This window comes from Pseudophryne corroboree, chromosome 7 (genome assembly GCF_028390025.1).
Source record: "Pseudophryne corroboree isolate aPseCor3 chromosome 7, aPseCor3.hap2, whole genome shotgun sequence".
Classification (NCBI taxonomy): Eukaryota; Metazoa; Chordata; class Amphibia; order Anura; family Myobatrachidae; genus Pseudophryne; species Pseudophryne corroboree.
Window position 1 is genome coordinate 491370783 of NC_086450.1, and position 15609 is coordinate 491386391.

The 15609-nt window shown below is 46.7% G+C and overlaps 1 protein-coding gene across 3 annotated transcripts in view; it reads right to left on the reverse strand.

Moving 5' to 3' along the window:
- LOC134945708 (transmembrane protease serine 9-like) overlaps nt 1-15609 on the reverse strand; it is a 206924-nt gene that overhangs the window by 42429 nt on the left and 148886 nt on the right. The window contains exons 1-2 of one of the 3 annotated variants that reach the window (XM_063935157.1): nt 14883-14959; nt 11440-11522 (exon numbers count right to left, since the gene is read on the reverse strand). The exons of 1 other annotated variant lie outside the window; for it this stretch is intronic. In XM_063935157.1, the coding sequence (XP_063791227.1) occupies nt 11440-11522; nt 14883-14901 (102 nt within the window). In that variant the 5' untranslated portion in view covers nt 14902-14959. Of the gene's footprint in view, nt 1-248; nt 721-11439; nt 11523-14882; nt 14960-15609 lie in introns of those variants that run through there. One more of the 3 variants, XM_063935155.1, reaches the window with a different exon arrangement.

Here is a 15609-nt window from a genome sequence, read left to right on the forward strand (position 1 = left end):
GCTCGGCCAGAACATCCCTCCAGCCTGCTCCATATCCATTGGTGGGATTCAAATAAATTAACAACCGGTTCTATGTCCTAATGACCATTTTAAGTATACCGAAAGGTAGTTTAATAATTCATGCATTTAATACTCAAGTAACACCCATTATGCGTTATGCCACACACTGTAATGCCAATTACATATTATGATACACACAGTTATGGTCCTGACACCATTTTATGCCCACACACAATAATGCGACTTACATTGCCTGGGGTCTCCTGTGCGTTGCCAGGGGTTTCATGCGCGTTGCTAGGGGTCTCCTGTGCGTTGCCAGGGGTTTCATGCATGTTGCTAGGGGTCTCCTGTGCGTTGCCAGGGGTTTCATGCATGTTGCTAGGGGTCTCCTGTGCGTTGCCAGGGGTTTCATGCGCGTTTCTAGGGTTCTCCTGTGCGTTGCCAGGGGTTTCATGCATGTTGCTAGGGGTCTCCTGTGCGTTGCCAGGGGTTTCATGCATGTTGCTAGGGGGTCTCCTGTGCGTTGTCAGGGGTTTCCTGCGTGTTGCCAGGTATCTCCTGGCCGCTGCCCCAGTAAAGTTGAGAAGGGTGGGTGCGGACTTCAGTGGTTACTGCTAGCCCCCGCAGCCCCCGCAGTAGATTGAGACGCGCTGGGGGCTGCGGAAGCGCTTCTGTACCATAGCAGTCACAGCAGTGTAAAAAAAACACCCTCTTAAAATGCCCGCCGCCGAGGAGACAGGTGCTAGAGGTCAAATGTGACCTCTAGCATCTGTCTCCTCCTTGGCGGCGGCCATTTTTGGTTGTTTTTTTTTACATTGCTATGGTACAGAAGCACTTCCGCAGCCCCCAGCGTGTCTCAATCTACTGCGGGGGCAGCGGCGGCTAGCGCTACTGGGGCAGCGGCAGATTCCATGGGTGCTCCTCGCGGTCCATAGGTGCTCGGGCCCGGGAGCACCCACGCAATTAGCAACCGGCTCTAAGAACCATACCTAACTTTAGGTATCGGTTCTGAAGAACCGGTGCGAACCGGCTGAATCCCACCACTGTCCATATCTCTACGTCACCGTCTACTATCTGCACTCAGAACCATCCACATCCACTGGCTGCTTCCCCCGTCACTCCCACCTAGTGGCTAGAGATGAGCGGGTTCGGTTTCTTTGAATCCGAACCCGCACGAACTTCACTTTTTTTTCCACGGGTCCGAGCGACTCGGATCTTCCCGCCTTGCTCGGTTAACCCGAGCGCGCCCGAACGTCATCATGACGCTGTCGGATTCTCGCGAGGCTCGGATTCTATCGCGAGACTCGGATTCTATATAAGGAGCCGCGCGTCGCCGCCATTTTCACTCGTGCATTGAGATTGATAGGGAGAGGACGTGTCTGGCGTCCTCTCCATTAGAATAGAGATAGATAGATTAGATAGAGAGAGATTGTGCAGAGTCGCAGACAGAGTTAGTTTACCACAGTCAGTGACCAGTGCAGTTGCTAGTTAACTTTTATTTAATATAATATATCCGTTCACTTCTCTCTGCTATATCCGTTCTCTGCCTGAAAAAAAAAACGATACACAGCACAGTCAGTCACACAGTGTGACTCAGTCTGTGTGCACTCAGCTCAGCCCAGTGTGCTGCACAGTCATCAATGTATAAATTAAAAGCTTATAATTAATTGTGGGGGAGACTGGGGAGCACTGCAGGTTGTTAGCAGGAGCCAGGAGTACAATTATATTAATTAACAGTGCACACTTTTGCTGCAGGAGTGGTGACCAGTGCCTGACCACCAGTATAGTATTGTTGTATACTACTAATATCTCTTTAAATATCAACCAGTCTATATTAGCAGCAGACACAGTACAGTGCGGTAGTTCACGGCTGTGGCTACCTCTGTGTCGGCACACGGCAGGCAGTCCGTCCGACCAGAATTGTATTATTTATTATTATATACCTACCACCTAACCGTGGTTTTTTTTTCATTCTTTATACCGTCATAGTTTCATCCTAATTGTTACGAGTATACTACTATCTCTTTATCAACCAGTGTACAGTGCGGTAGTTCACGGCTGTGGCTACCTCTGTGTCGGCACACGGCAGGCAGTCCGTCCGACCAGAATTGTATTATTTATTATTATATACCTACCACCTAACCGTGGTTTTTTTTTCATTCTTTATACCGTCATAGTGTCATCCTAATTGTTACGAGTATACTACTATCTCTTTATCAACCAGTGTACAGTGCGGTAGTTCACGGCTGTGGCTACCTCTGTGTCGGCACACGGCAGGCAGTCCGTCCGACCAGAATTGTATTATTTATTATTATATACCTACCACCTAACCGTGGTTTTTTTTTCATTCTTTATACCGTCATAGTGTCATCCTAATTGTTACGAGTATACTACTATCTCTTTATCAACCAGTGTACAGTGCGGTAGTTCACGGCTGTGGCTACCTCTGTGTCGGCACACGGCAGGCAGTCCGTCCGACCAGAATTGTATTATTTATTATTATATACCTACCACCTAACCGTGGTTTTTTTTTCATTCTTTATACCGTCATAGTGTCATCCTAATTGTTACGAGTATACTACTATCTCTTTATCAACCAGTGTACAGTGCGGTAGTTCACGGCTGTGGCTACCTCTGTGTCGGCACACGGCAGGCAGTCCGTCCGACCAGAATTGTATTATTTATTATTATATACCTACCACCTAACCGTGGTTTTTTTTTCATTCTTTATACCGTCATAGTGTCATCCTAATTGTTACGAGTATACTACTATCTCTTTATCAACCAGTGTACAGTGCGGTAGTTCACGGCTGTGGCTACCTCTGTGTCGGCACACGGCAGGCAGTCCGTCCGACCAGAATTGTATTATTTATTATTATATACCTACCACCTAACCGTGTTTTTTTTTTCATTCTTTATACCGTCATAGTGTCATCCTAATTGTTACGAGTATACTACTATCTCTTTATCAACCAGTGTACAGTGCGGTAGTTCACGGCTGTGGCTACCTCTGTGTCGGCACACGGCAGGCAGTCCGTCCGACCAGAATTGTATTATTTATTATTATATACCTACCACCTAACCGTGGTTTTTTTTTCATTCTTTATACCGTCATAGTGTCATCCTAATTGTTACGAGTATACTACTATCTCTTTATCAACCAGTGTACAGTGCGGTAGTTCACGGCTGTGGCTACCTCTGTGTCGGCAGTCGGCAGGCAGTCCGTCCATCCATAATTGTATTATTATTATAATATATACCACCTAACCGTGGTTTTTTTTTCATTCTTTATACCGTCGTCATAGTGTCATACTAGTTGTTACGAGTATACTACTATCTCTTTATCAACCAGTGTACAGTGCGGTAGTTCACGGCTGTGGCTACCTCTGTGTCGGCAGTCGGCAGGCAGTCCGTCCATCCATAATTGTATTATTATTATAATATATACCACCTAACCGTGGTTTTTTTATACCACCTAACCGTGGCAGTCCGTCCATAATTGTATACTAGTATCCAATCCATCCATCTCCATTGTTTACCTGAGGTGCCTTTTAGTTCTGCCTATAAAATATGGAGAACAAAAAAGTTGAGGTTCCAAAATTAGGGAAAGATCAAGATCCACTTCCACCTCGTGCTGAAGCTGCTGCCACTAGTCATGGCCGAGACGATGAAATGCCAGCAACGTCGTCTGCCAAGGCCGATGCCCAATGTCATAGTACAGAGCATGTCAAATCCAAAACACCAAATATCAGAAAAAAAAGGACTCCAAAACCTAAAATAAAATTGTCGGAGGAGAAGCGTAAACTTGCCAATATGCCATTTACCACACGGAGTGGCAAGGAACGGCTGAGGCCCTGGCCTATGTTCATGGCTAGTGGTTCAGCTTCACATGAGGATGGAAGCACTCAGCCTCTCGCTAGAAAACTGAAAAGACTCAAGCTGGCAAAAGCACCGCAAAGAACTGTGCGTTCTTTGAAATCCCAAATCCACAAGGAGAGTCCAATTGTGTCGTTTGCGATGCCTGACCTTCCCAACACTGGACGTGAAGAGCATGCGCCTTCCACTATTTGCATGCCCCCTGCAAGTGCTGGAAGGAGCACCCGCAGTCCAGTTCCTGATAGTCAGATTGAAGATGTCAGTGTTGAAGTACACCAGGATGAGGAGGATATGGGTGTTGCTGGCGCTGGGGAGGAAATTGACCAGGAGGATTCTGATGGTGAGGTGGTTTGTTTAAGTCAGGCACCCGGGGAGACACCTGTTGTCCGTGGGAGGAATATGGCCGTTGACATGCCAGGTGAAAATACCAAAAAAATCAGCTCTTCGGTGTGGAGGTATTTCACCAGAAATGCGGACAACAGGTGTCAAGCCGTGTGTTCCCTTTGTCAAGCTGTAATAAGTAGGGGTAAGGACGTTAACCACCTCGGAACATCCTCCCTTATACGTCACCTGCAGCGCATTCATAATAAGTCAGTGACAAGTTCAAAAACTTTGGGTGACAGCGGAAGCAGTCCACTGACCAGTAAATCCCTTCCTCTTGTAACCAAGCTCACGCAAACCACCCCACCAACTCCCTCAGTGTCAATTTCCTCCTTCCCCAGGAATGCCAATAGTCCTGCAGGCCATGTCACTGGCAAGTCTGACGAGTCCTCTCCTGCCTGGGATTCCTCCGATGCATCCTTGCGTGTAACGCCTACTGCTGCTGGCGCTGCTGTTGTTGCCGCTGGGAGTCGATGGTCATCCCAGAGGGGAAGTCGTAAGCCCACTTGTACTACTTCCAGTAAGCAATTGACTGTTCAACAGTCCTTTGCGAGGAAGATGAAATATCACAGCAGTCATCCTACTGCAAAGCGGATAACTGAGTCCTTGACAACTATGTTGGTGTTAGACGTGCGTCCGGTATCCGCCGTTAGTTCACAGGGAACTAGACAATTTATTGAGGCAGTGTGCCCCCGTTACCAAATACCATCTAGGTTCCACTTCTCTAGGCAGGCGATACCGAGAATGTACACGGACGTCAGAAAAAGACTCACCAGTGTCCTAAAAAATGCAGTTGTACCCAATGTCCACTTAACCACGGACATGTGGACAAGTGGAGCAGGGCAGGGTCAGGACTATATGACTGTGACAGCCCACTGGGTAGATGTATGGACTCCCGCCGCAAGAACAGCAGCGGCGGCACCAGTAGCAGCATCTCGCAAACGCCAACTCTTTCCTAGGCAGGCTACGCTTTGTATCACCGCTTTCCAGAATACGCACACAGCTGAAAACCTCTTACGGCAACTGAGGAAGATCATCGCGGAATGGCTTACCCCAATTGGACTCTCCTGTGGATTTGTGGCATCGGACAACGCCAGCAATATTGTGTGTGCATTAAATATGGGCAAATTCCAGCACGTCCCATGTTTTGCACATACCTTGAATTTGGTGGTGCAGAATTTTTTAAAAAACGACAGGGGCGTGCAAGAGATGCTGTCGGTGGCCAGAAAAATTGCGGGACACTTTCGGCGTACAGGCACCACGTACAGAAGACTGGAGCACCACCAAAAACTACTGAACCTGCCCTGCCATCATCTGAAGCAAGAAGTGGTAACGAGGTGGAATTCAACCCTCTATATGCTTCAGAGGTTGGAGGAGCAGCAAAAGGCCATTCAAGCCTATACAATTGAGCACGATATAGGAGATGGAATGCACCTGTCTCAAGTGCAGTGGAGAATGATTTCAACGTTGTGCAAGGTTCTGATGCCCTTTGAACTTGCCACACGTGAAGTCAGTTCAGACACTGCCAGCCTGAGTCAGGTCATTCCCCTCATCAGGCTTTTGCAGAAGAAGCTGGAGGCATTGAAGAAGGAGCTAACACGGAGCGATTCCGCTAGGCATGTGGGACTTGTGGATGCAGCCCTTAATTCGCTTAACAAGGATTCACGGGTGGTCAATCTGTTGAAATCAGAGCACTACATTTTGGCCACCGTGCTCGATCCTAGATTTAAAGCCTACCTTGGATCTCTCTTTCCGGCAGACACAGGTCTGCTGGGGTTGAAAGACCTGCTGGTGACAAAATTGTCAAGTCAAGCGGAACGCGACCTGTCAACATCTCCTCCTTCACATTCTCCCGCAACTGGGGGTGCGAGGAAAAGGCTCAGAATTCCGAGCCCACCCGCTGGCGGTGATGCAGGGCAGTCTGGAGCGACTGCTGATGCTGACATCTGGTCCGGACTGATGGACCTGACAACGATTACGGACATGTCGTCTACTGTCACTGCATATGATTCTCTCAACATTGATAGAATGGTGGAGGATTATATGAGTGACCGCATCCAAGTAGGCACGTCACACAGTCCGTACTTATACTGGCAGGAAAAAGAGGCAATTTGGAGGCCCTTGCACAAACTGGCTTTATTCTACCTAAGTTGCCCTCCCACAAGTGTGTACTCCGAAAGAGTGTTTAGTGCCGCCGCTCACCTTGTCAGCAATCGGCGTACGAGGTTACATCCAGAAAATGTGGAGAAGATGATGTTCATTAAAATGAATTATAATCAATTCCTCCGCGGAGACATTGACCAGCAGCAATTGCCTCCACAAAGTACACAGGGAGCTGAGATGGTGGATTCCAGTGGGGACGAATTGATAATCTGTGAGGAGGGGGATGTACACGGTGATATATCGGAGGGTGAAGATGAGGTGGACATCTTGCCTCTGTAGAGCCAGTTTGTGCAAGGAGAGATTAATTGCTTCTTTTTTGGGGGGGGTCCAAACCAACCCGTCATATCAGTCACAGTCGTGTGGCAGACCCTGTCACTGAAATGATGGGTTGGTTAAAGTGTGCATGTCCTGTTTTGTTTATACAACATAAGGGTGGGTGGGAGGGCCCAAGGATAATTCCATCTTGCACCTCTTTTTTCTTTTCTTTTTCTTTGCATCATGTGCTGATTGGGGAGGGTTTTTTGGAAGGGACATCCTGCGTGACACTGCAGTGCCACTCCTAGATGGGCCCGGTGTTTGTGTCGGCCACTAGGGTCGCTAATCTTACTCACACAGCTACCTCATTGCGCCTCTTTTTTTCTTTGCGTCATGTGCTGTTTGGGGAGGGTTTTTTGGAAGGGACATCCTGCGTGACACTGCAGTGCCACTCCTAGATGTGCCCGGTGTTTGTGTCGGCCACTAGGGTCGCTAATCTTACTCACACAGTCAGCTACCTCATTGCGCCTCTTTTTTTCTTTGCGTCATGTGCTGTTTGGGGAGGGTTTTTTGGAAGGGCCATCCTGCGTGACACTGCAGTGCCACTCCTAGATGGGCCCGGTGTTTGTGTCGGCCACTAGGGTCGCTTATCTTACTCACACAGCGACCTCGGTGCAAATTTTAGGACTAAAAATAATATTGTGAGGTGTGATGTGTTCAGAATAGGCTGAAAATGAGTGTAAATTATGTTTTTTGAGGTTAATAATACTTTGGGATCAAAATTACCCCCAAATTCTATGATTTAAGCTGTTTTTTAGGGTTTTTTTAAAAAAACACCCGAATCCAAAACACACCCGAATCCGACAAAAAAAATTCGGTGAGGTTTTGCCAAAACGCGGTCGAACCCAAAACACGGCCGCGGAACCGAACCCAAAACCAAAACACAAAACCCGAAAAATTTCCGGCGCTCATCTCTACTAGTGGCCAGTCCCCACTGTGACTGTGTCTGCACCTGTCCTCACTCGGAAAAGGCATGACTCTCATTACACGTCATTCTATCAGCCTTCCCAGCATGGAACAATCTATACTGCCTCATACTATGGATACTAGGGGGAGTAATAGCAAATATTGCAAGAAAAATCGTGATAATCTCCCCCTTTCATCACCTGCATGCCGGAACGCCGGTACAGAGGAAACCTTTGCTTGTGTGAGTGTGGACGTTCTGGGAGGAATGCAGCAACGTTAAAAATGCAGCCAAACCTCAGAAAATGCCATTTGGTGTTGTCCAATAGAATCCTATGGGATTGTGTCGCACACTTCTGAGAGAGGGATGCAATCAGGTCATAAAGATGGAAGTCCTCTAATTGAAAATGACGCCTCCTATGGGAGAGCAGCACTTTTTGCGATTGTAGCCGCATTTATACAAGCACACGGCGTAACTAGACGCCGGTATCCTCGCTATGAGTATTGGAATGCATCCCATGCACAATGAATGGCAATGAAAGAATGTTGTTGTGGTAAAAGGTCACAATCACATCAAAAATGCAATATCCATCCAGTACAGTCATGTTACGTTAACCCTAAACCTAACCACAGCCTAACCGTAACTGTAATATCAGCTATCCATAACCTAACCACAGCCTAAAGGTAACTGTAATATCAGCTATCCATAACCTAACCACAGCCTAACCGTAACTGTAATATCAGCTATCCATAACCTAACCACAGCCTAACCGTAACTGTAATATCAGCTTTCCATAACCTAACCACAGCCTAACCGTAACTGTAATATCAGCTATCCATTACCTAACCACAGCCTAACCGTAACTGTAATATCAGCTATCCATTACCTAACCACAGCCTAACCGTAACTGTAATATCAGCTATCCATAACCTAACCACAGCCTAACCGTAACTGTAATATCAGCTATCCATAACCTAACCACAGCCTAACCGTAACTGTAATATCAGCTATCCATAACCTAACCACAGCCTAACCGTAACTATAATATCAGTGTCCATAACCTAACCACAGCCTAACCGTAACTGTAATATCAGCTATCCATAACCTAACCACAGCCTAACCGTAACTGTAATATCAGTGTCCATAACCTAACCACAGCCTAACCGTAACTGTAATATCAGCTATCCATAACCTAACCACAGCCTAACCGTAACTGTAATATCAGCTATCCATAACCTGACCACAGCCTAACCGTAACTGTAATATCAGCTATCCATAACCTAACCACAGCCTAACCGTAACTGTAATATCAGCTATCCATAACCTAACCACAGCCTAACCGTAACTGTAATATCAGCTATCCCTAAATGTAACCACAGCCTAACCGTAACTGTAATATCAGCTATCCATAACCTAACCACAGCCTAACCGTAACTGTAATATCAGCTATCCATAACCTAACCACAGCCTAACCGTAACTGTAATATCAGCTATCCATAACCTAACCACAGCCTAACCGTAACTGTAATATCAGCTATCCATAACCTAACCACAGCCTAACCATAACTGTAATATCAGCTATCCATAACCTAACCACAGCCTAACCGTAACTGTAATATCAGCTATCCATAACCTAACCACAGCCTAACCGTAACTGTAATATCAGCTATCCATAACCTAACCACAGCCTAACCGTAACTGTAATATCAGCTATCCATAACCTAACCACAGCCTAACCGTAACTGTAATATCAGTGTCCATAACCTAACCACAGCCTAACCGTAACTGTAATATCAGCTATCCCTAAATGTAACCACAGCCTAACCGTAACTGTAATATCAGCTATCCATAACCTAACCACAGCCTAACCGTAACTGTAATATCAGCTATCCATAACCTAACCATAGCCTAACCGTAACTGTAATATCAGCTATCCCTAAATGTAATCACAGCCTAACCGTAACTGTAATATCAGCTATCCATAACCTAACCACAGCCTAACTGTAACTGTAATATCAGCTATCCATAACCTAACCACAGCCTAACCGTAACTGTAATATCAGCTATCCATAACCTAACCACAGCCTAACCGTAACTGTAATATCAGCTATCCATAACCTAACCACAGCCTAACCGTAACTGTAATATCAGCTATCCATAACCTAACCACAGCCTAACCGTAACTATAATATCAGCTATCCCTAAATGTAACCACAGCCTAACCGTAACTGTAATATCAGCTATCCCTAAATGTAACCACAGCCTAACCGTAACTGTAATATCAGCTATCCATAACCTAACCACAGCCTAACCGTAACTGTAATATCAGCTATCCATAACCTAACCACAGCCTAACCGTAACTGTAATATCAGCTATCCATAACCTAACCACAGCCTAACCGTAACTGTAATATGAGTATCCATAACCTAACCACAGCCTAACCGTAACTATAATATCAGCTATCCCTAAATGTAACCACAGCCTAACCGTAACTGTAATATCAGCTATCCCTAAATGCAGGGCCGGTGCAAGGTTTCTCGGCACCCTAGGCAAAACTTCAGCCTCCACCCCCCCCATTGGGCACCACAGGACAAAATAAAACACATTGGCATCCACAGGAAAAATAATAACAAACACACTGCCCCTTTCAGGAAAAAAGAAAAAAAACACTTTGTCCTCCACAGAACAAAAAACACACACATTTGCCCTGACAGGAAAAATCCCACAATGCTCCCTAGTACATAATTTGCATTTACCCATTTATTATTGACAGAACAGCAAATGATTGTGCTCCTGCTAAGTACAAAGGGAAAATGTGATGGCTTCTCCAACATGTGTGCAAGGCCCTATCTTAAAGTATCAAAACTATTGTTACTGATAGTGCCACTAATTTGCACAGCGCTGTACACAGAACATCAGAATTCGTATCACTCCCTGTCCCACTGGAATGAGAGTGATATTCCCTAAAATACAAACACACACAGACAATTCCACATAACCTTCCCATGTGTTTTTGGAGTGTGGGAGGAAACAGGAATACCCAGAGGAAACCCACACAAACATAAAAAGAACATGCAAACTCCACACAGACAGGCCATGACCAGGAATTGACCTCATGACCTGAGTGCTCTGAGGCAGTAAGGCTAACCCTATGCCACTGTCCCGCCGATTGGATTATAACGTATAAAAAATGTTGCAGGCTGTATAGGGAATACACCCAACAGCAGGTTGGGAAAGGGACCCTGCCGCTTAGAATCCCAATACCTCGTTGGAAAGTATGCTAACCCTCCACCCCTCCCCTACCTGCAGTCTAACCTTAACCCCCCCCCCCTGCAACCTAATTCTAACCCTCCCCCTGGTGCCTAACCCTATCCCCCTACTCCCCACAGCCTAACTGTAACCCTCCCGGCATACTTACATTCGGTTTGTTGACTCTTGGGATTCCGGCGTCGGGTTTCTGAGTGTTGTCGGGCAGCACATTTGTTTAGTGTGTGCAGTTAGATTTCAGTACTAATATATGGCAAAAAAATAGAACACGACAATCTGACAAATACGTTTTCTGAGCAGCAGGTACGGATGTCTTGTTTAGCCATACAATATATATCTGGTGATATACCTACAGTATGTTGGTTCATTAACAAACAGTTTTTATGTTGCAAATATAGGAAAATGTGGCACCCCCAGCCAATGTGAAACTACGAGTCCCAGCACATCCCGCCAAAAAGAAGCAGGGCATACTGGGAAATGTAGTTTCACATCAGCTACAGGTGACACATGGAAAAAAAACTCCACTACCTACTTGCAAGGAAGAGAAACCGTCAGATGGAGAAGCAATCAGCCAGCATCCATCACAGCCTATGGACCTACAGGTGTTCCGTAGCTCTGTAGGACAAAGTAAAAAAAAAGTTTGTAGTAGGATCACGGGCTGGTGCTGGTCCCACAGTGACAGTGGGATTAGGCTGCAGATGCATAAACCACTGGACTACCAGGGCACTTCCTGTAGATGAGGCAGCAAAGGACATAAGTGACGGAGCAGGCTGGGGGTGTATATGACATTCTGCCCCCCCCCCCCCCCCCCAAAAAAAAAATAATAATATTAAATTATCCTCCTAAAAAGCAGGGGGGGAGGGTGTGTGCGTGCTCTGTGCTGCCACAGAGTCTGCCTGTACCTTCACCAACTGCAGGCCTGTAGTGATACAGTATGTGTGCAGTGACCTTCTGTAACTAACAGAGTCAGGGTGTGAGGTATAGCAATACAGGTACTGGATGTTTCCCAGTGAGCCCTATGACACACACATACAACCACTCACACTGAGGCCCACACACTGACACTCATACTGAGGCAGAGGCACACACACGCTCATACTGAGGCACGCACACACGCTCATACTGAGACACACACACAGTGATACTGAGACACACACACACACACACACACTGACACTCATACTGAGGCAGAGGCACACACATTCATACTGAGACACACACACACAGTGATACTGAAACACACACTCATACTGAGACACACACACACACTGACACTCATACTGAGGCAGAGGTACACACACACACACTCACACTGACACTCATACTGAGGCAGAGGCACACATACACTCATACTGGGGCACACACACTCATATTGAGACACACACACACACACACACACACACACACACACACTGACACTTATACTGAGGCAGAGGCACACATACACTCATAATGAGGCACACACACATACACACGCACACACACACACACACTGACACTCATACTGAGGCAGAGGCACACATACACTCATACTGATACATACAGTGATACTGACACACACTGACACTCATACTGAAACTGAGACACACACACACACTGAGACTGAGATACACTCACACTGACACTCATACTGAGGCAGAGGCGCACACACACTCATACTGAGGCACGCACACACGCTCATACTGAGACACACACACAGTGATACTGAGACACACACACACACACACACACACACACACACTGACACTCATACTGAGGCAGTGGCACACACATTCATACTGAGACACACACACACACAGTGATACTGAAACACACACTCATACTGAGACACACACACACACACACACACACTGACACTCATACTGAGGCAGAGGCACACACATTCATACTGAGACACACACACACACACACAGTGATACTGAAACACACACTCATACTGAGACACACACACACACACACACTGACACTCATACTGAGGCAGAGGTACACACACACACACACACACACACACACACACACACACACACACACACACACACACACACACACACACTCAGACTGAGACACACTCACACTGACACTCATACTGAGGCAGAGGCACACATACACTCATACTGGGGCACACACACTCATACTGAGACACACACACACACACACACACTGACACTTATACTGAGGCAGAGGCACACATACACTCATAGTGAGGCACACACGCACACACACACACAAACACACACACACACTGACACTCATACTGAGGCAGAGGCACACATACACTCATACTGATACATACAGTAATACTGACACACACTGACTCTCATACTGAAACTGAGACACACACACACACTGAGACTGAGATACACTCACACTGACACTCATACTGAGGCAGAGGCGCACACACACTCATACTGAGACACACACAGTGATACTGAGACACACACTGACACTCATACTGAGGCATAGGGACACATACTGAGGCACACACACTCATACTGAGACACACACACAGTGATACTGCGACACACACACACTGACATTCATACTGAGGCAGAGGCACACATATACTCATACTGAGGCACACACACACACACACACACTCATACTGAGGCAGAAACACACATACACTCATACTAAGACACACACACACACACACACACACACACACACACACACAGTGATACTGACACACACACACTGACTCATACTGAGGCAGAGGCACACATAGACTCATACTGATGCACACACAGTGATACTGAGACCCACACTGACACTCATACTGAGGAAGAGGCACACACACTCATACTGAGACACACTCACACTCATACTGAGGCAGAGGCACACACACACTCATACTGAGACACACACAGTGATACTGAGACACACACACTCATACTAAGACACACACTGACACTCATACTGAGGCAGAGGCACACACTCACTGATACTGAGACACATACAGTAAAACTGAGACACACTGACACTCATACTGAGGCAGAGGCACACACTCACTGATACTGAGACACATACAGTAAAACTGAGACACACTGACACTCATACTGAGGCAGAGGCACACACACACTCATACTGAGACACACACAGTGATACTGAGACACACACACTCATACTAAGACACACACTGACACTCATACTGAGGCAGAGGCACACACTCACTGATACTGAGACACATACAGTAAAACTGAGACACACTGACACTCATACTGCGGCAGAAGCACACACACACTCATACTGAGACACACACAGTGATACTGAGACACACACACTCATACTAAGACACACACTGACACTCATACTGAGGCAGAGGCACACACTCACTGATACTGAGACACATACAGTAAAACTGAGACACACTGACACTCATACTGCGGCAGAAGCACACACACACTCAAACTGAGACACACTGACACTCATACTGACGCAGAGGCACACGCACTCATACTGAGACACACACAGTGATAAAGAAACACACACACGTACACTCATACTGTGGCAGAGGCACATGTAGTACACTCAAACTGAGGCACACACACACTCACACAGAGACACACACACACTCACACACACACACACACACACACACACACATTGAGGCACACACTCATGCTGAGGCACACACACTGATATTGAGAGACACACATATACTGAGGCAGAGGCACCCATACGCTCATACTGAGACACACACACACACACACACACACTCATACTGAGACACACACACCACTAGCACAGTAGTAACCTCCATGCAGCTCAGATCACAGGAGTCAGTCTCCGAAAGAGTAGCCATGCCAGGCAGCAGAACAACAGACCGAGAACCTAGCATACTCGGGGGCGTGGCCTAATCACGGAGGTGTGGCCACGCCCCTTTAAAAAAAAACCATCAAGCAGTACAGTAGGCTATGGAGCTGTCCGGCAGAGAGGTAAGGTCAGAAACACGGGACTGGCCAAGGGGGAAACTACCTCTCTGCTCACACTGCATAGAGGTGGTGAGTGAAAGAAAATCGCTGGTGGATCCCGGGACACCGTGTAGTGCATCAGCTGCCTGTCAGTTGGCTTAGCAGCGTTGCAGGACTACCCGCAGCGCTGCTATGTGTGTCTATGCCGCCGGATGCTCTGCTGCTGATTTTGCGTGGGGGTTACATGGCTGGCAGCCTCAGCGTACCGCCCCCTCATGTCCAGGCGCCCATAGGCAGCTGCCTAAAGCTGCCTAATGGAAGCGCCGGCCCTGCCTAAATGTAACCACAGCCTAACCGTAACTGTAATATCAGCTATCCATAACCTAACCACAGCCTAACCGTAACTATAATATCAGCTATCCCTAAACCTAACCACAGCCTAACCGTAACTGTAATATCAGCTATCCATAAACCTAACCACAGCCTAACCGTAACTATAATATCAGCTATCCATAACCTAACCACAGCCTAACCGTAACTGTAATATCAGCTATCCATAACCTAACCACAGCCTAACGGTAACTGTAATATCAGCTATCCATAAACTAACCACAGCCTAACGGTAACTGTAATATCAGCTATCCATAACCTAACCACAGCCTAACCGTAACTGTAATATGAGTATCCATAACCTAACCACAGCCTAACCGTAACTATAATATCAGCTATCCCTAAATGTAACCACAGCCTAACCGTAACTGTAATATCAGCTATCCCTAAATGTAACCACA